This window comes from Sphaeramia orbicularis, chromosome 14 (assembly GCF_902148855.1).
Source record: "Sphaeramia orbicularis chromosome 14, fSphaOr1.1, whole genome shotgun sequence".
Taxonomy (NCBI): domain Eukaryota; kingdom Metazoa; phylum Chordata; class Actinopteri; order Kurtiformes; family Apogonidae; genus Sphaeramia; species Sphaeramia orbicularis.
Genome location: NC_043970.1, coordinates 27,887,033 through 27,907,873, shown reverse-complemented (window position 1 = coordinate 27,907,873; position 20,841 = coordinate 27,887,033). Strand labels below are relative to the sequence as shown.

Below are 20,841 nucleotides of genomic sequence, written 5' to 3'. Positions count from 1 at the left end.
CATAATATGTAAAATAACCAACAAATGAGCATGAATCACCCATGTGCAAACAGTTAGTCTGGTGTTTATGACTAAAATTCATGTGATTTTCATGAAAGTAAATATTTCCAAATTTTTCACAGTTCTATTTTTCAAAGAGATGTCCATTCAGATTTGTCTGAAAAAAAAAAAACTCTTTCAAGTTTGTCCGTTTTGAAATTTTAAGGAATTAAACACGCAGAGATTAGGAGACAGACAAACAAAAGCCCACTGCTGTTATCCATTTATTACTACACAAGGGATAAAACAGTGCAACTATGTTTAAAGAGACACCAAAATGCCAACAAACTGTCACTTACAGATGTGTCAGAACAGACAAATAATAAATCTTCCCACAATTGAGTGAGGTAATTTCAATGATGTTTCCTATTGCGAGCCATCACATGGCATTAAAACATTTTACTTTGTAGTAACACACTTCAGTGCAGCTGTACTGGTACAAAGAAAATCCCAAAATTAATCACAGATTCTCAAAATTCAACAGTTCCTAAAATGGGATAGAAAATGGCATGCTTCCATGTTTACAGAGTTTGGAAAAAAGAAAAAAAAAAAAACCTCAACAAACCAGACCAGTAAGGAGACGTTATTCTTGTTTCCCTTTTGAAATGAACCAAATAGTTGTAACACTGATCACTGGACTTTAGACGCAGCCTAAAACCTTTATTGCAAAACTTTCTTTCAGCCAGAGAACACATTTCTTGTTATTCTGGGCTCAAAAAACTATCAATGTGTTTAGATAAAATTGTTCTTTAAAAATTCTGCCTCATCATATCAGGTGTTTTTAAGTAAGAGAACACCCAAAACACTGTTTTTAATCAGAAAAAAACTCAATGTATATGAATAAGGACAGGACTGACAGGACATCATGGGTGAATGTTTAACAAGTAATCCACATCCTGGGTCAAGCACACCTGAGAATCCTCCACTTATTTACTGTAGGTCAGAGATTCAACACCTGTCATATAAGTTACACTTTAAAATGTCTGAAGTATACAATATTGTGGTAGAGCATGAATTAGACTGTGCACACAGGCACCCTAACACACACACACAGAATCACACACACTCAACAGCCGACAGAAAATAAAAACGGTGGAGTCTCAGGAACTGCTGCTGTGCACTCCTGAGTCATCCTCTCGCTTCTGCCGTTTCTTTGCTCTGATTGCATTCATGGCTTCCTCTATGGAGCGGGTGTCCCTCTTATTAGCCACTGGCACTGTACAGTGAAAAAAATACTGAGTGAACAAATGTGGGGAGGGGTATGTGATTCAGCGCTTTCTGCAACCTCAACATCACAGTATACTCACCACAGCCATAAGCCCTGTTGGCCTCTAGTGTGTGTGCAGCATCTTTTGCAGCTGAGGTGCCAATGAGATGACTGTACTTGTCTCTGTAGTTGGAGTTGGGACATGTTTCAGACTTCTCGGTCTGACTGGCCTCTGCTTCTTTAGCGGCCTGTTCCTGCACAAACAAGAGAAAAAAATAAGTCCTCACTCCAATTCAAAGCGAAGGAGTCCATGATAAGTGAAATAAATTAGCAAATAAGACCTATAAGAGCATTAATGAGAGGAATCACCTTGTAGTTATAGGTTAGTCGACTGCTTTGACATTAATGACATTTTAAATTATGAGCATCTGTCTTTTGTGCATGCTGTCACACAGGCCCTTTTACACCCCCATTAAAATATGTAAATACATTATATGCATAAGGAAAAAGACACAATATAATAAGTAAATGAAGTAAGATATCCTTGCCCCGTTCAGTATTAACATGAAATTTTGTGTGACCATAAGTTGAGAGTTGTACGTCTGGCTGTAGAATGCACTTCATATGTCGTCATTAATGATCAGACCTCACAAATTAAACACTCTAATCTATAGCCTGGAACACTTTCCTGTAGGTATTTTGGATGCAGCACAAGTTTAACAGACCAGTTTTGTTCTTGTGCAAATTTAATTCACTGTGTAATTTAAAGTCTACAGTCAATTTTAAAGGTGGCGTATGTTTTTGTCGGTTATTCAGTGTATCATTTTCAGTTGTTACTCATTTAATGTTGATATGACAGCTTAGCCCACTGCATTTATCTTATTGGTTCTCGTCTATGATATATGTTTTTAGTGATGATGGGTTCCACAAGCAAATGTGCATCAACTGGTTCTAAAAAGAGGCAGAGTGTCATTCTCATAAACCATCTTGGTGGATTTAATAGTGTTTATGTGACAGAGTAAACAGAGAATCCAGTTTTACTTTTAGTCTGCGTCGTTGCTCTGCCAACTGGGGATCCCACTCCTCTCCTTTGCGATACGCCTCCAGCTCCTCATCTGATGGAGCAAACTCCTGTCACAACAGAGAGGGAAAATAGCTAAACAGCTCTGCATGATTTTAACACTGGAAATGATCCAATGCTTAAAATGATCGAAATCAAACCTTCTTAAATAACATGACGTAACGGCTCTCCTCGTCTTCACCGAAAGAAAATGAAGTCAGACCAGCTACTTCTGCAACATCATGCCTATATGTAAATGTCAAGGAAAGACTTGTGGGCATGTCGAACAAAAACAACACATTTGTTTAATGCTTTGATACTGTAGTGAGTACTTACAAAATACTCCTTTCAATCTTTCCCATAGGATTGTATTTTCTTTTCTGTTGTGCACTGTCTTGGATGAAATCTGACACCTCTTTCTCCATCTAAACAAATGATGAAAGAAGCCACAAGTGATTATAACTACACAATAACGTCAAACAGGACTTACTGTGTATCAGTGAAGATGTGACCATTCTTAAAGATATGCAACACCTTCTTGTCTATATGGTGTGTGTAATAAAATGCAAATGTAAAACACGCTTTGTATGTGTCATTTTTTTAACTGAAAATGAAGGCAAGAATGGCACTCTTCTCTCACCTTTTTCCTGAACTCTGCTTTCTTTCTTTTCTCATCTTCCTCCATCTTCTTGAGCCGCGCTGCTTGCTCTAAACACAAGAAAAGAAGTTTCTGTGTTCAATACTATTTAACATTTCCACTGTAAACACAGATACACAGTATACAGTAACAAGTACAATAAGCCTGGATTGTAGCTGGAGGAGTCATGTAAAGACAGACAAGCTTCCTGTAATCACAAAACCACATTTCCAGATCAGTCCCGGCTGGAGTGCAGAGTGACTCTTGTTATGCGTTTTATAACTGTCTAAAGGCAAACAGCCTGATGTTTTATTGGAAAGCACACACATGACCATTAACGACACAGATTTGACCAGTTTTTCAATCACATCTGTGTTGTGGCTATTCCACTACTTCATACAGTTGTTTATTTGCAGTGACTGTTAGCTTAATATCCTGTTGTTGTCAATTGTGTGTTTTGCTGCCATTTCAAAGCTGCATTTGCAAGCTTTCCTTTTGTTTTCCCCTTTGGCAGCTAAATGTAATTTATTTACAACAAACCAATGGCACAGTTTCTGTTTCTAACTAGAGGGCCTCAGATAATAACAATATCTACTACTGTCCAGTGTAGTGTAGGATTTTGATGTCTACAGTAAACTGTATTTTCTTGTAGTACTTCTTGGTTTATCTAACTTACTGTACTTACTCTGTAGTAACATAATGAAGAGTCTTAGCTGTAAATATTCAGTTTTCCTCTAGTTAGCTAAAACTGACTGATGAAAACAAAATGAGCACAGACATCCAAAGGCAGGGTTTACATGCTCAGGAGTATGTTATGTTAAAATGTATCAAATTAAAAAGTTCTAACTGTAACAGGATTATGTATCAGGGTGGTATTATAGTACACAGCAGGTCTGTGGACTGCGGTAGATACTGCATTACATGCGGATCTGCATGTCCTGGTGAGGCGGTGCTAAACCTGCTCCAACTGGGTTTACTTGAAGGCTCATCTGGCCAATGGCAACACCAGAAGAGCTCCCTTCGACTGTCCTTTTTTATTTTTTGGCATACGTTTAACTCCTGCGTTAGAAACACCTCGACAGTTTCAAACTTAGGTAAAATGAGTCGTTATTTAGGCAATACTCGAAGTACCTCGGGCCTTTCGTCGGCTTTCCTGGTCGCCGACTGTTGGAGGCTTTTCCATCGAGTTTAAGATTGAACCTAGGAGGTCCGCCATCTTGGAATGATAGGGCACACCGTCCAGACTGTTGTTAAACTGCAGCTGTGCAGGCTGCGCAGGCGCACAGGGCCGAAGTTTTCTTCGGATCTTTGAGAAGTAGCTCATAATGTTATATCGCCACCTAGTGTAAGAGAAGTAGATGACATAAAACATGCCTAGTAAGAGTAGAGAAAAACTGAATGCAGTAAAATGGAAAAGAAATATCAATCTCGAAATTTGATCTTAATTCATGTTCTTACAATTTTACTAACATTAATTAATTAATTAATTAATTAATTAATTAATTATTATTTTTATTTTTATTATTATTATTATTATAAGTCTTTTACAGGGCTTTACAAAAAATATATATATTGATTAATAGTGGGCTTAATATTTCCAATTTTAAAAAAGAGGAAACTAATAACAAGATAAAAACAGGAATTCTGTCCTAATCTATAGTATATAGATTTATGACAATAATATACAGTTCAGCCAAAAAAAAAAAGGAAAAAACAAAACAAAACAAACAAAAAAAACCAACTCACCACTTAGATTTATCAAATTGGAAAGAGCTTTCCATTGGGTCAGTATTTTTCAGCCACCAAAAAGTCATGTGTCCTTAACTGGATTGGCTTCTAATTTCTTAAACAACATCGTTTTGAATTTGAGTCCAGATTGACCCTGTTCCAGAGCAATATAGCATCAGGATGAGAAGAAATTTGGATGAAACAATTACTCATCATGCCTAGAACCTAGAGTACAAGCCTTTAGGGTCAGTGTTGATGACCTGGGGTTGGTTCAAGGTCAGGTCTAGGTGAATAAGGTAATATTAAGGTTCCGAGGCAGCATTCTGCATTGGACTAATAGGACAACATGTCAAAAATTACTCTCTGTTGAGAGTAAGGTTTTATGTATCCATAAAACGAGGTCAACTCAACCTGAATATGCTGAATAAGCAAGTCTGAACATCAGTGGAGTTTGTCTTCCTCGATGATCCAGACATATTTCAAGATGACAATATCAGGATTCATCAGGTTCAGATTTGTAAAGAGTGGTTCAAGGAAAATGAGACATCTCTTTCACACATGGATTGGCCTCCACAGAGTCCAGACCTGAACCCCACTGAGAATATTTTTGGATGTGACTTTACATAGCAGTCTGACTCACCCATCATCAGTGCAAGATCTGGGTGAAAAAGCAGGATAACAAATAGTAAATCAGCAGGTTAACTAAACCCTGGACAGAAAAAAATGTGTGTCAAATTGCATGTTATGCAACGGTGAATGGATCATGTGATCAAAACTAACACTGGTCCTTCAAACTATTGTGTGTGCGACTTTTTATTTGGTATGTTCTGGATTACACAGCACTTTCAGTTGTGGACAGTTTCAAGCAGTTATAAATCTGTGGGGATTCCATATGCATGTAGAGATTACATTTTTAGGTGTGAGGCTCACATTGTATTTCACTACCTTTAGAAAACACACCTTCAGTGACAGCAGTGACACAGTTTACCCTTATTTTGATGTCCTGAGAAGTGTTTTGTATACTTTTTTCAGTTTTCCCACATCAGTTACAGAAAAAGAAAGGCTTGGAAGAACATTTTTAGAATAGATCTCCCAATTGTGTGTTTTTTTGTACAAATATGTGGTTTTACCTAATCTAATACATAAGCAAACACCAATTTTTACATAAGCACTAGGGGGCATGCTATACATGTAAATGTCTATATGTCCATGCCTTGTTTTGTTATTGTTTTGCTAACAATCCTCTCTGCGTCACTGGAGCAGTGTGTTTTGTGCAGTTTGATTGTAGTTTCACAGCATCAGCAATAACACATGAACTACTGCCATATTCAGATGTGGGCAGAGCAGTGGACGAACACAGCAGGGCAGAAAGAATTGTACTGCTTACTTAAACAAACAGATTAGTTAGTAACTGTAACAGCTGGGGTTCTCAGTGCTTTATTACTCCTCTGTCCAATCCTAGAGGTTTATGTAAGTACAATACTACAAAACCACTACAGAACCATCCCTTTCTTGTTTGGATTTTTATCATTTCATTTTCTTTCTTTTTTCATTTTTTTTTTTAAGAGGACAGGGGTTTTACAGTATCACTATATCACCAGGCCTGCTCAATAATAAACTCTTGTTCGCACATTGAAAAAAGAAAATTACTGAATAGTTCTTTGTAAAATACCCCAAAGCAATCTCAAATTCTCAAGAAGCTGCAGCTGTTGACTAAACTGAATAAGCTGATGGTCGCGACCCTCAGGCTCCCATCATTCAGTGATACTTTGTTATTGTCATTTGGACAGAGCAGGATGGACTCCTCCCCCGTGGTTTGAAATGCTGTATAAATGCAGCATCAGCCTGCCAACAGCAGTGTCTGAAAGCTTATTGGTACCCAAACATGAAAGGACTGAGCTTGGTTCTCCTTGTGCTTCTCCTGATGCTCTCAGTTGGGGAGGGTAAGCAACAGATACACTTGTTTTCTTCCTGTGCGAGATAAAATCCAGCAAATCATTATATGGCAAATACTCAGAGTACACTGTTCTCATAATGGGCCTGTTTGTGATGTTTGGAAGAAGTGTAAAACCAATTATCAAAGCACATTTTGATGGTTTTCAGCCTGACAACTACTTTTTTTTTTGTTTTTTGAAGTGGCTAAAAAGACAATGCATATTTAAAATGAATTGTGATAACATTTTATGATCTCTTCTTACATAATTTAACAGGCAATGATCCAGAAATGCAGTACTGGACTTGTGGGTATAGAGGACTCTGCAGACGGTTCTGTTATGCTCAGGAGTATATTGTTGGCCATCACGGTTGCCCTCGAAAATACAGGTATGCCTGGTAAAGTCATCCAGGAGACACCCAAATTCTGCTCTATTATTTTATTACAAACACAACATTTGAGCAGGAAATATATGTATTCTAATGAAGTCGCTATCTGTAAAAGTTATTATCTATTTCCAGGTGTTGTGCTATGCGTTCTTAGCGACAGCCACTCATCCAGTGAAGCCTGCAGGATGTCACCGCTCATGTCTTCAGGAGTAGAAGCACTACATTCTTCTGGATATGACAAGTTCATCCTCAGTCAACCCACTTGGACTCAGAATATGTGTGGAATTTTAAAATGAGTGTTTTTGCGGTGGACATGCATAATTTGCATTTAGATTTCTAATTAACATTAACTGACCACAATATGACCAGCTCAGCATCTGATATTATGAAACATGATGAAACAGCTGACCTTCTTTTCTGAAATGCAGTGTTGCTAATAAATCTATGAAAAAATGCACTGTTTGTTTGTGTTCTCATTATTATTGCTATTACATGTCAAACTTTATAAATGTGATGCAGAGTAATGCCTCCTTTCCAGTCGAAAAAAGTTTAGTAAAGACACTGCATTAGCCTGTTGGCCTGACCTTACTCATATCAACATGGAAAGCAGTTTGGGTCCAGCCTGGCTCACCTCCACCCAATACTGTACTGACAGGAGACAATAACGGACAAATGACTGACCCAAATAGCTGTGATGGAAAAGAGCTTTTGTGAATGAAGTGTTATGTCTCTTGTCTGTGTTTATGTTATCTGACCACTCTGTCTGTCTGGACAACATTGTCTGGATCAGACGGATGTCACAATCCGCCCGCCACGATTGCAAAGCAAATTCATTGTCATTATGTCTGCCTATTGCTGATGCTCAGGTCAAAAGTTTGCTGTTTTTTTTTTTTTTATCTTCTCTTCCCTCTTAACTTATTAGCTTCAAGTAAAAGCAATAACAGCAGTGTAAGAATGCAGATATCTAGTCTAATAAATGTTATGTACATTATCAAATAATCTGCTGATGAAATATAAACCAGTTTAAACATTTTACTCTCCACTGGCTGTGAATATCGAACTTAACCGAGTCAGGATCTGAAGATGGTGGATGACTGACCCAGGCCTGTAGGTGTTAAAGGCATGGATGCTATTTGTAAACATGAGCCACTGTATTGTGCCCTGCATTGTCATCTGGGTTGCATCTTTGTACTATTCAGACAGCGCAGCGTGGCTAAACTACAAAAGGGCAAACCCCCACAAACCTGTTTACATGAGGCTGTCTGTCTTCACAAAGCTGACAACAACAGCTTAAAACAGAGTGTAATGACACGAGGGACATATTAATGAACAGCGCTGATGGAGAGTGTTAATCTTCTAAGCAAAAGAAAGCCTTTAGTAGTGCTTATAATTGATTATCTGTTGTTCATTTTCCTTCCTCCTGCAGACATGATTAAAGATGTCAGCTCGTTTATTCACTTTAAAATACCATTTGAATATATTGGCCATTTATTTATAAAGGACAAGCTGTCGCAGACATGTTAACTATAATTCATCTGAGACCCAAAGGTAATTGTGTTTAATGTATTTTCTAGAAGGAAAAAACACACAGTTCCAATTAATGTGTAAAAATGGAGGATTATTAAAAACAGACGGTAAAAAGTTGTGTTAATATGAAACTAATTTGTGATGTAACTCAAAGTATCTTCCACAATAACAAATTAAATAAGCTTTGAGGTTTTTCTGTTGCCTGAAAGTCACAGATGGTTGATCCATGTTTGTCAGTTATTGTGTTTAATTAACTTCCTTTACAGTTTCTTCTCATTCACATAAACTGATGTTATGTATTTGTATTTCCAGTTGAAGTTAAGGGATCTGTTCTAAATTCAAAGATGAAGTGACAAATAAGATAAAGAGACGTCATATGTGGAAAAATCTGGCATCAACCTAACAAAGGCACATTAGTTGTTAATAGTTGGTTTGCGTATGCACATTGCAAGCATTTTTTGTATTCCAGCCTCCGTGTTTGTACTACCTGACACAGAAAACACACTTTCTTTGAGCTAAATTTCATCAAAAAACGTCCAGTGTGGTTAAATGCATTATATAAGCAAATACAGAACCTCCAAATCTGGATTCTCTTTTAATCAGTTAAAATATTGAACACAAACATTCAAATAGATCATGTTGTTCAGAGGCATTAAATGTAAAAGCTTTCCCTGACACCAGGGTGTTTTATCACCACTTTTCAAAAAAAAAAAAAAAAAAATCTAGCAAAAGTATGGTACATGTAAAATATTAACTCTAAAACTCACTAAACCAATAATCCCTCGAGTCGTATCAGTGCAAAGTCAACACAGAGAGCTGAATAATGGTGTCATAAAAATAATACACCCTGTGTTTTTTCTATTGAACTTCAGTGACAGAACAATTTGATGATGTCTGGTAAACATGTAAATAAATAACAACTAGGAATGCAGAAGTAAGCACAGCCTTTGTTTTTTTTTTTTTTTTAATCAGGGCTTATTTGTGCCACAGACAAAAAAAAAAAAAAAAAATCATAGCCAATGCATCATCAGTAAAGCACAGGACAGCTTTTCTTAACGTCAGTATTTAAGGGTTCTTGGTTTTTCTCAATTCTCTTGTTATGTTTCTTCTCTGGTTTTCAGGTTGTTATTTAAAACTGCGCAATTACACATATAAAAATAAATTAACCTTCAACATGTGTGAGAGTACACTTGTAATGGAATTATCTTTATTTTTATCTTTACGACATGGAAACCAGGATCAAACACTCAAAACTATGCTCAGATTTTCTGAACTTCAATCCACAGGACTGATTACAGACTGAGGAGGACAGAGTTTTTGCTGGTCGCAGAAATCGTCACAACGCTAATAAAACGCTAAATGCCTTTAAAATGACAGCAGGAGCTGATCTAAGCCTGAGAATCTGATTGTCTTAGCTTAGGAGAAAGGTGAGATTTGGTGCCCTGTGCCTCTTGGGCCAAATGAAATAGTTGCTAGATCACTTTCAATTTCCAATGTAACCTGAAGCTTTATTTTATTAGTTCATCAATATTCCACAAATATTATAAAAAGTATTCAGATTTGTTCCCATTTTGAAGATTGATCGCTCATTGTAAAACATCCAAAGTGTGTCAAATAATGTGAAATGAGAGTGCAGCGACACCAACACTCCTTTCAAACACTTTATAAAAAAAATAAAGAGCTAATCTAACAATCTATGCACCTGCCAGGAGAGAACAAAGCAAACATCTGAACTTTTCCATGTACACATTCAGTTGTTGTTACAGAACTGGTTTAACGATCCATTTAAAGGACAATAACTGTAACCTGGGATCAACTCACAAATTGGCAGAAAGAAAAACAAAAAAAGACAGAAAAAAAATTACAAAAGCATTCATGAAATTAATATTGACACCAGTAAAATAAAATTTCCAAACTTATTTACACTGATCTTCTACTAAAACAGAAACATACATCTCAGTCATCTCCTACCCTAGTATGCCAAATGTATTTGACCCAGTCACCAAAACAGAAAGATGTTATATCCCAATCACTTTGAACAAAAGACTGTAGATGAATGGTGATAAATGCACACCTAAATACAATCACAAAGACTGATCAGCTTCCCGTAACCAAAAGCGGATGTCCTCCAGCCGAACACAAAACTGATAATGACGTGTTGTAGAATCAGGGACTAAAGGGCCCATAAATAATAATTTGGCAGTGCTTTAATACAAACAGCATATTAGTAATTATAAAGTCTTAAAAAGTCCTGTGGATATTTTTCAGTCTTTTCGTAATAATTTCCTACAAATATTAATCTGCGTTTTGTTTTTACAAAGTATCTGGAAAAGCACCAGTGATTTTGATGCTGTTTGGATTAATGCCTGCCAAATATAGATGATATGAAAATATAATCAGTGCAACTTCAGACCACACTAAACAATGAAAGTGCTGCTGTAGTGAATAGCCAATAACAGGTGCGAGGCTCCTATAATTCACACTCAATTATATTCTCAGTCAGCATGTCCAGGAACACAATGTAAACAACATAGAAGGTTGAGCTATGGCTTGAAAAAAAAAAAAAAAAAAAACAACCCAAAAACCCAACATACCTATATGCTACAGATCTACCTCGTAAAATAGTTTTCAGATCTCTGTGCTGAATTATCTTTAGGTGAGTCAATGCGGCTCAAATATGCCCCCTACCATTAGGATGGAGTTAAAAAAAAATAAGGTCATGGAAATCACGGTGTCCTGCATTACACAGGCCTGAGCCTTGACAATCAAAACAATACTCCTGAAATTTAACCAGACACAAGCAGGTGGACAAAATTATTTTACTGAAGATCTATGTAAAAACCTTTTCTGGGGATTTCTATGGTACCTCATGACTTTGATCAGAGAACGGATTTGGTTCACCTGGCATTAAGTGATGTTGATAGCAGGTGGTCCACTCTCATAAAGCTTAAAAATAAAGGGAGTGAATGTTGCATTGAGACTATTTTCTCAAAAAGCGAATGGGTTGTTTTTGTTCTGTCTATATATTATGACGACAAAAAAGTGAAAAAAAAATTTAAAAAAAAATGGCTTACTAATCAGGCCATTATTACCTTTATACAAGTCCTTGAATGGAAACTGTGCAAACCTTTTCATTTTGTGATAAAGGTGGCAATGTCCACTATTCCCTAAGCATACTTGAGTGCCTTTTCCTCCCTGTGCATCATTCTCTCTATCTGATCAATCACTTCATATGTTCTTAGGTTTGTGCAATTTAGGAGCTTTTTCTTAATATTGTTCTTATTAAAATATGTCTATAATTCTTAACAGCTCTGTAACAGATTCAAGTTCACTCAGCTATTCTGCCTCTTTCTCAAAATATAGGAATATATTAGGGTTGGGACACAAAAATAACATCAATATTTGGCAAAAGCGAAAGTCTAGAGTTGATGGACATTATTTGGCTGATTTAAACTTCACCAAAATGTGTGCAATTTTATTTCTGTCTCAATATACTTCGAAACTTTAGCCGTGACGTCGGTAATTAGCGTCTACAGGGTGCTTTTTGATGCCATCATGAGTCACAATTACCTGTAATATGAGCCTTTCCTCATGATAGCCTGTATCGCATTGAGCATGACAAACCCAGTTCCCTGTGCTCCACCATGTAAGTATACTTTTTTAATGGCTTTTCAGACCAGCAGTATAATGTAGTTTTCTACACATGGCACAAAGTGGAGCTGTGGGATCATGCTGAACACACAGGCTTTCAGCAGGTGGCAGCTTGATGGTGGCTGACTGAAAAGCTCTCTCCTAGCGCCCAACCCTAATATGCACAATGTATATATGTAATAGTGAGGACAGAATAAAGTTATAAAAGTGAAGATATATGGCCAAGGATCTCAAACACGCTGTGGCTGTGCATCAAACTGGGGAATCATCAGCACTTGGACTGACCAGGGAAATGACCAGAGGAGCATCTCCTCAGCAGTCTGGCCAAACCTACTAGTTTGGCTTAAGGTTATGCATTGTGGAGTCCCGCCTTGAGTTTATTCCCAAATCCATTCAATAATTTGTAGTCGCAAAACCTTCTCATAAGTCCCTCATCTTGACAGAGCTCATCTGTTCCAAATCAAATCCACGTTTTGGTCCCGTGTTCCTGTGTGAATTTCCTCTTCAGCTTCTGAAAATCTGGCGTATCTGTTTAGCATTCCAATGATTCCTTGCAGTGCAGGTCACCGGGCTGGCTTGTATGTATGGTGGTGGTGGTTTAGGCTACTCACATTCAAGATCTTCAAGGCAGGAGTGGTCATTTGTGAAATAAGTAGATTGGCCTCTGAAAACCTGTCATGACAGAAACACAAACAAAAATAAACATGCCATCAAGAAATAGCTGAATAATAAATCACGAATTTGGTCTGATAAACTACAGAATTACCTCTTATTGAACACTTGGGGGCTCCAAGGTACTCAAAACTTCTGAAGCCCACCTCATTTGTAAGGTATGATGAAAACAGATCAGGTTTCAGACGGATGTTGTGATAATTTCTGTTTATGTTATCCTATAAAGTAAGAGCGAAAACAGATATTTAGTATTTTTCAGCCAACAAAGGTTTGCTCTATCTGTGAATAACCCCGGTAGCTTTGCTCTTACAGTTAGCTTCTTCCTCCGGGCGTAAGACTCCCAGGGCTGAGGCTCAAGGATGAACATGCCTCCTGGACGGAGATGTCGGTAGACTCTCTTGAAGAGCCGTTTCAGACCACTGTCTCCCCAGTTCAGGTGAACCCATTTGGTAACACTCAGACACAGGATGACATCATACTCTGGATGCTGAGTCAAAAGGAGGTTATCGTTCTGCAGAACATAATTAGCCTAAAGGAGAGAAGAAATGTGGCAAATCTCAATGAAGGACACAGTTATGTACAAACATTTAAAGAATAGTCATGAGTATGTGCACCAGGTGTATTTACTGTGGGTGTGAATCCAATATAAATCACGAACAGATGCAGTATTACCATAGGTTCAGCTTTAGGCATATTGGAATACCTGTATAAACAATACAACACCCATTTATGCAATTTTTACTCCATATTTCTGATAAAAACACTGATGTTCCAGAGTATCTTGTGACCAAGTCATGCAATCAATACAAAATCCAGGAGCTACTCTAGAGGATAACCACATCACATTCAGCTACTACTGCATGTGGTACATTTCTCTGTAAACTCCTGATTTACAAATTACGCACACTTAAGAGTACCTGCAAAAGACGTACAATTTTTATTCATGTAAAAATGCAGAGATTTATAGATTAACTGAAGAATTTAAGATTGGCTAATACGTTTTTTTTTTTAATTAGACATCTAGTTTGAGCCCCCTTCCAAAAAAACCAAAGTGGAAGACAAAAAATGAAATATCAATATCTTCAGAATTAAACAGCTGTCTGTTTTAACTTCATCTTTTAACTTGCCAAAGTAGAAAACCACTGTTATATTACTGCGACACACCAGATTTCCGATGGCTAGAATCTATGGAGCTGATCCAGTTGCATTGGCCCTGAATGTTCTCTTACTGGGACATTTAAATGACACAGAGTCATTGTTAATGTTGGTAGTTACACCAGCACTCTTATATGACATGCCAAAATGTCTGCTGTAAAAAGATCTACTGGGAGAGTTTTAGGGAATCATAGAAGGGTGTTGGTTTATATCACATCCAATAAAGCTAAACAGGGTCCTTTGACATCAAATCTTTAAAGTTATATTAAATTTCAAAGTTGGGAATAAGGATTAAAACACACCCTCTTTATGTAATAATATATGCTTTCCTATAACTTTCCACACCAGTTTCTCTCTATCTACTCTGTATTATACAGACTGAGAAGGCTAAGGCAATCATCTTAGGGCTTTTCAATGATTTACAGGATAAGCTCTGTGCTGCACTGCAATTACCCCCAATGCTCAACAGAGAGGAGGAAGCAGTTATCAGTTTTATTCAAACACATCATTGGTTTCTTCATATAATCAATTCATGTAGCTGCTTACATAAAGCCTGCGAGGCACTTGGACCGTTCAAGTGAAGAAACCTTCAGAAACCTTGGGATAAACATTTTAATATATGATCACTGTGTCGATAAGTGGAAAACTGTAGAAATATTTGCCAAAGATTCAGCCCAGTGTGACATAATCTACAAGAATCTGCTGTTATTAAAAATGCCTCCCTGTCACAACAGCACACTGGTTGTTGTTGTCATCTTTCAGTTTCTGACATTACAGGCAACTTTAGACAACAGACAGCCTTAGGGTTTTTCCTGCACAGGGGATTACAAGGTCCCTACCTCAGTCAAAATGTGTGTTGCTTCCAGCTAGGCTTGTCACAGTTTTTACAATGCTGTCATGTTATGATTATTTGACATAGTCCTGATCATCATATCTATTCACCTATCTGACTGGCACTTTTTAATGACATCATCTTGCTGCATCTCTCTCCTCTTCTGATAGGAGTTCACTGGAGAACTTGTACTGAAGGGGATATTTTTGGCTTTATCCTTGGTTGAATATAACAGTAAAGGGTTTTGTATAGTTAACCCCTGTCACACCAGTCATGTTGAATATTTAAGGAAAAAGCATCAAGTTAAGGTTCCCACTCTTTCCCTGAAATTCTTTTCCAGGACATTTTCAGCCACTACAGAGACAAGTTATCACATCATACACTAATACGTGGCCCCTCATTCTTTGGAAGTGTTCTTTTCTACAGTTGTAACTTGCATTTACCCAGATTGTTTCTGTTTGTTACTCAGACATTTGATGTGCAGTCTATAATTTATCTATGAAAAATAATTATGACAACTGTATCAAAGAATAATGCAAACACACCCACAGATTACAGCGTAGCACGTCATTAGCATGACAAACTGGAGTTACAATGTTCAGCTGGGAAATTCCCAACTCAACTTTCTCTCCTGCACTTCCTCTAAAAATATTTGTACATTTTCAATAAATCACTGAAAAACAATTTCCTTTATTTCATCTCAGTTTAGGCACACAAGGTCACAAGGCAGGGTGAGGATAGGCTAAATAATTTTCCAGGATAACTTATCCATTTCAAGGACATTTGACCTTTTTTCCATATGTTTTCCATGACTGGAATATTGGTCAATCATTTTCCAGGTTTTCCAGGGTGTTTGGGAACCCTGATCAACAGATAATTTGTTCATGCTATAAAATTATGTGCCAGTAAATGCTCTTTTTCATAAGGTTAGTGTGATAAAATATTAATGGGCTTATATGGTGAGGTGGCTTAATGTTAAAACAATACTGTTTACCACACTAATCCTTTTTATTCAAGACCTACAACAAATGCCAATTTCTGTTTAAAATGTAGGCGTAGTGATAAAGCCTCTGGCTTATTTAGAGCCACAAAAAAAGTCTCCTAAAGTTTAGGAGACTAACAGCTAAATGAGCAACAGGCAGAAAAACACACAAAACAGTCTTTGGCCTCAGAGCCAGAATGAACAATCTAAACATTAATTAAGTGTTTCAGTGTTATTATAGGATGTAACTATAATAGATGGTGGTCAACAAGGCTGTTCTCTAAATTATTTTAACAATAAATTCTAAGAGGATTTTTATCTGCTCTTAATTACTCCTTCACCAAGCCATTTTCTCAAGGATTTGTCGGGCTTACAATTCATTATCATACAAAAAAAAAAAAAAAAGAAATAAACAATTTAATCATCTTTTTTGCCTCCAGTAAAGTATACACACCACAATACTTTATTTTATACACACTCACTCACGTTTTCACTCAAAATGTCAAAGGTAAAGCTCAGTTCTGTGGTATTGTGTTGTCTTGGTGCACACTGCAGAGGATAACAGATCTGAACTGGCTGCTACAGTGCTACCCCTAATATAGAGGCAAAACAATTGTTATTATCCTCATTGGGTCCCAGAGGAAGGAAGTGGGTGCATAAATTATATCATGTCATGCAATGATGTCAGTCTATGGTTCCTAAGATGCAGCACTTCTTGTAATAAGTTTGTCTGGCTCCTGTTAACAGTCCAACCCTATGCATATTGGTTAGTTCGAATATCTAAGATGTGAGCATCTACAGATCTAAGTCTCACACATGCAGAAACACAGCAAACACACACATCTAACCACCACTTGTTCACATAGACAACCCTGTCTTACCTTGATGAAGGACACATTGGAAGGGAACTCCCCTGGTTGTAATGTGGGTGTTTCTGTTAGTGGAGGTGCAGCGATTGGCCCCCTGGAGATCCGTAGGGACACAGGAAAAGAGCAACTCACAGAATGATCGGCAGGGGGCAAATCACTATCTTCCTGCCCCGTTCCCTCTGTTTTGCCGTCCTGCCTCTGGGTCCCTGTCTCATCTGTGTGACACGAGTCATTGTCATTTACAGCCTCTGCAGGGCCACTTTCTCCTTTCACTGGCTTTCCATTTTCAACCGTGCTCTCAGCTTCATTGTGCTTCTTTTCTGTGCCTGTGTGGCTCTCATTTCCATTCCTCTCCTCCTGTTTGGTGCTCTTTTTCCCCTGCACTGCACGCCGGGCCTCTTGGGTCTGCAGCTCAGACAGATAATGCCTTATGTTCTTACGGGCTGCATGTACCAGACCACTGTCAATATCAAGGCCCAATATACGAGCAGGTCTTAATATTTTGGCAATATAAAGTGTTAGGTGGCCTGAATTGCAACCTAAATCCAGTACTTCTTTGCCTTCAAACCATTCTGGACGGAACACACGGACTCGAGGGTCTTCGCTGGCTCCTGGGTTGCGATAACCATAATACTTGTTGTAATTCCCATATTGAAACTTCTTCCTCTGCTGGTCCTTCACCTGGTTGTAGGGTTGCTGATGTGGACGACCTCCAGGCCCAGTTTTGGGACCGCCTCTAGGTGTGTGAAAGGAATGAGAAGATCCTGTGCTACTATTCCTGTCTGATCCTGACTTTACGAGGGGGGTAGAATGGGTCACAGGAGGGTCAATTTTACCAGAATTGCGCCTTCGCTTGCGTCTGCTTGTGTGATGATTTGGTACCCCTGATAAGGAGGAAGTGGAATCTTCCAAGGATACTGGTGTAATCTCCTCTTTGCAACTAGCTGAGCTGTCAGTTAAATGTTCATGAGAATCTCCTGTGATACTGGAGAAACTGTTTGATTCTTTGGAGATATCTAGTGTGGAGCACGAAGCTAAAGTACCTGGAAGTGGTGCACAGGAGCCACTTTTTACCTCATTTCTCCCTGATTCTGGGAGGTTGACCTGTGTGGCTGAAATACCTCCACCTCCTCCATGGTGTCTGTTGCGATGTCTCTTCCTGCCTCCACTCTTGTATGGAGAAATCAAAAAGCTGCTGTCTGCTATTCCACTGTTCAGGTTGAGTGGATCTGTGATGTCTCTTGGGATGAGGATCTCCACTGGGTCTCGACTCTTTGCTGGCAGGGGAGAGGATTTGGGCGTCTCTGCATTCAGTGCCTTGTTGACCTCCTCATCTAGCAGGCTGTTGAGATTCAGTGGGTCAAAAATATTTCCACCTAAGAGGAAGTTGGTGGGAAGGACAGAGTCACTCTCAGAGTTGGCCCTTCGTCTCCTCTTGCCAGATGTCGGATGCTTGAAGCTTGGATTTGCTGTGTTGCGGCGCTTTGTTAGTTTCATCTGTTGCTGTTGTTTGGAATGATGAAAGCTATTCCTGCGATTGATGTTATTTTCATTCCCTCTGGCTCTCTGTCCAGTGTTCTCTGAGGGGCTAAGAGTGTCAGTTGTGCTGGTGTGTTTTGGTGAAGCTGCAGAGCCTGGGACAGGACAGGCAGCTGCAAAGTCAGGTGTGGCTGCAGTACCCTCCACAATTGCTGATATATTACCGTAACCTCCAGTACATTCTGACAGCTGTAGAGATGAAGTTGAACTGGCCTGAGGACTGCCAGTTTTTACAGTCTCCTCATCAACAGACATCTCTAGTGATTTCCAAAATGGATGCAGACATGAAAGTTTTTCTGGATCTGAAATGGCAGAAAATGCAGGTTAGTGTAAACATTGTGACATACTCACTTTAGTGGTTTAGAGCTTTGTAAATATAATAAACATATTACTGCTGCAACAGCACACACTGATAGTTGCAAACTATTGACTTGTACCAATCTTAGCTGGCAACTACAACTAGTTAGTCTTTTTTTGCACAAGTTCAACGTTAATATATATATTTTTCCTAACATTACTCAATATCGTGGTCACTGAAAGCAAATTTGCACAACAGGATGTAACGATAAAACACTGATACATAAACATTATAAACATAGTGTAAGACTGATGCGAAAAGTCTTCCTTTAATGTGCATGTTCCGTGTGATTAAACCGTTATTAGATAAGCTTTCTGACATCACGGGTCACTGCTGTGGAAAAAGTTTGGGACTCCCTGTGTTGGACAGTTTACTAGTTAGCCTGTTAGCACCTAGCTGCTGTACCGCGGGCCAGAAGACAAGAACGTCGAGTAAACGTTGACGTTAGCTTCATTCCGGCCAACAAACGTTAGACAAACGGTCAAGTACCCACCTCGATAAGCTGCTTCCTGAACACCTCTAAAACCAAGAGTCGCATTTGTTGAAGTGGTACTATGTAGCAGATGGCCACCTATACACGTACAGTCTACAGTGCAGTCACCATCAAAATAACAGTCTCACCTCTCCGTTCTCCCCGCCTCCGGCCGGACTGTCACTACCCCGCACTCTCCACTCGAGCTAACGCTAACGTAGCTAAGCTAATACACACAAGTACCCCCACGCCGATGCAGCCGTGGCAGTCACAGCCACAGAAGCACACACGGCACGGGTCTTTTGTGGTAGTCTGCCCCCGTCCAAAAGCTCCTCTGTCCTCCAAACTGCCTTGCTGACTTCTTGAGTCAACTCCTAGTCGCCCAGTGTCAGGCAGGTTGGTGAATAAATTATTCCATTCGCTGGGAGAGTCGGCATGGCGGCGCATCCGGGCTCCGAGTTCCAGCCACAGATGACTGGGGCGGGGATCTGAGACTCCAGCCCGAGATGTGGTGAGGAGGGCTCGGTCTGAGCTCTATTATAATGAGAAGCACCACATATCTACCTGGTTCAGATAAGGCCTGAAACTAACTATCATTTAATACATAAACAGCAGTTTACACAACACTTTGCCTGTGTTTATATCCAGGGCCCAGGGTGATGCCTTCAGGTAACTTTCACTCCTAAACTTGCAGGGAGAGAATGAAAACATGAGGTGTTTTTGAGCAGGCTGGAAAAAAAAATTAAGTGAACAGAAGTCATCTACTAATAGACAAACTACAGCCAACTAACTACCCTACAACACACACCACAACCCAAAGAAAGGCCTGTTTCAAGTAGGATCAAATAAAGTAGGCCTCCACACACAAATAGACATATTTGAGATCCAGAAAGGAAAAGTTTAGTCTATTTTACATTAAATAATACCTCTATTTGATAAAAGTACGATGCAAAAGTTTTTTCCTATACATTTATTTAAGTAAAGCTGTGAAACTGCTGTCCACAAGGACAGTCTACTCAGGATAAGATGTGTATTTTGCATTATGAGCAACTAAACTGAAAATAAATAATTAACAAAAAGAAACTCTCCCCACTACTTCTTCGTGTCTCGACAGGATTATATTTGTCTTGTAGGGTCTTATTGTTGTTATTAAGTAGTGCTGGTTCTGTGGTACTGTGTAGTGTAATGTAAATATGTTTGTCATGTAACTGCTTGTTGTGACAGTTGTGTATATGTATTTAATTGTGTTGTATGGTGTAGTATTAACATATTGATCATTTAAAGGCTGTTTTGGTTATATTGTTCTTGTAAAAGCCCAACTAAGCACAAGAGTTTAAAATTAGCAGTAAATATAAACTCTACAGCACATCAGTTTCATTCTTTGCATTGAAAATATATTAAACAGTATTATTCCATTAAAAAAAATATATATATATCATTTTTGACAATGTAACAAACTTGTTTTCTGTCTGTATAGGTGCAGTTGTAGTCTAAATGCATCTCCCAGCTCATGGTACGTTGATTCGCACAATGCTTTACATGATGTATCGTGAAATTATGTTGTTGATTTGAAAAGGTTTTTTTTTTCAGTGACATTTCACACTGGTTGGTTCATTACAGTGTCACTGCCATGACTGCAGTCTGAGTCCAAAAACCACTTGTAGGTGAGTTGGCTATAATGACACCATTACAGTAACCTCAAGGGCTGCAGTCATTAAGGTAAGCATGTTCACCCGCTGTAGCTCCCCTGACTAATGTCTTGAGTCTAAATCTGAAAATAGTACTTTAGTT

At 38.5% G+C, this 20,841-nt stretch overlaps 2 protein-coding genes across 3 annotated transcripts; both read right to left on the bottom strand.

Annotated features, from left to right (window-relative positions):
- Positions 1 to 250: 250 nt before the first annotated feature.
- On the bottom strand, positions 251 to 4,288 carry spag7 (sperm associated antigen 7). The gene is made up of 7 exons (XM_030153423.1): positions 4,075 to 4,288; positions 2,947 to 3,014; positions 2,643 to 2,731; positions 2,468 to 2,552; positions 2,288 to 2,377; positions 1,347 to 1,500; positions 251 to 1,255 (listed from the first exon to the last, which is right to left on the bottom strand). The coding sequence occupies exons 1-7, from the start codon at positions 4,265 to 4,267 to the stop codon at positions 1,140 to 1,142; spliced, it is 795 nt and encodes a 264-aa protein (XP_030009283.1). The 5' UTR covers positions 4,268 to 4,288; the 3' UTR covers positions 251 to 1,139.
- Positions 4,289 to 9,102: 4,814 nt separating this feature from the next.
- Positions 9,103 to 19,519, bottom strand: LOC115432533 (7SK snRNA methylphosphate capping enzyme-like). 2 transcript variants are annotated; one of them, XM_030153420.1, is made up of 5 exons: positions 19,200 to 19,519; positions 16,694 to 18,522; positions 13,154 to 13,372; positions 12,938 to 13,061; positions 9,103 to 12,843 (listed from the first exon to the last, which is right to left on the bottom strand). In XM_030153420.1, the coding sequence occupies exons 2-5, from the start codon at positions 18,473 to 18,475 to the stop codon at positions 12,809 to 12,811; spliced, it is 2,160 nt and encodes a 719-aa protein (XP_030009280.1). In that variant the 5' UTR covers positions 18,476 to 18,522; positions 19,200 to 19,519; the 3' UTR covers positions 9,103 to 12,808. The 2 variants fall into 2 exon arrangements, with proteins under 2 accessions (XP_030009280.1, XP_030009279.1); XM_030153419.1 differs by lacking the exon at positions 19,200 to 19,519 and adding an exon at positions 19,072 to 19,193.
- Between the last annotated feature and the right edge of the window lie 1,322 nt (positions 19,520 to 20,841).

Coding starts and splice junctions, on each gene's coding strand:
- LOC115432533 (XM_030153420.1), bottom strand. CDS start 18,475: ATGTCTGTTGATGAGGAGACTGTAAAAACTGGCAGTCCTCAGGCCAGT. Junction 13,373..16,693: donor CCAATGTGTCCTTCATCAAG/GTAAGACAGGGT, acceptor TCTCTCCTTTAG/GCTAATTATGTTCTGCAGAA. Junction 12,844..12,937: donor CCCCAAGTGTTCAATAAGAG/GTAATTCTGTAG, acceptor CTGTCATGACAG/GTTTTCAGAGGCCAATCTAC.
- spag7 (XM_030153423.1), bottom strand. CDS start 4,267: ATGAGCTACTTCTCAAAGATCCGAAGAAAACTTCGGCCCTGTGCGCCT. Junction 2,553..2,642: donor AAGATTGAAAGGAGTATTTT/GTAAGTACTCAC, acceptor ATTTACATATAG/GCATGATGTTGCAGAAGTAG. Junction 1,256..1,346: donor CAACAGGGCTTATGGCTGTG/GTGAGTATACTG, acceptor TTCACTGTACAG/TGCCAGTGGCTAATAAGAGG.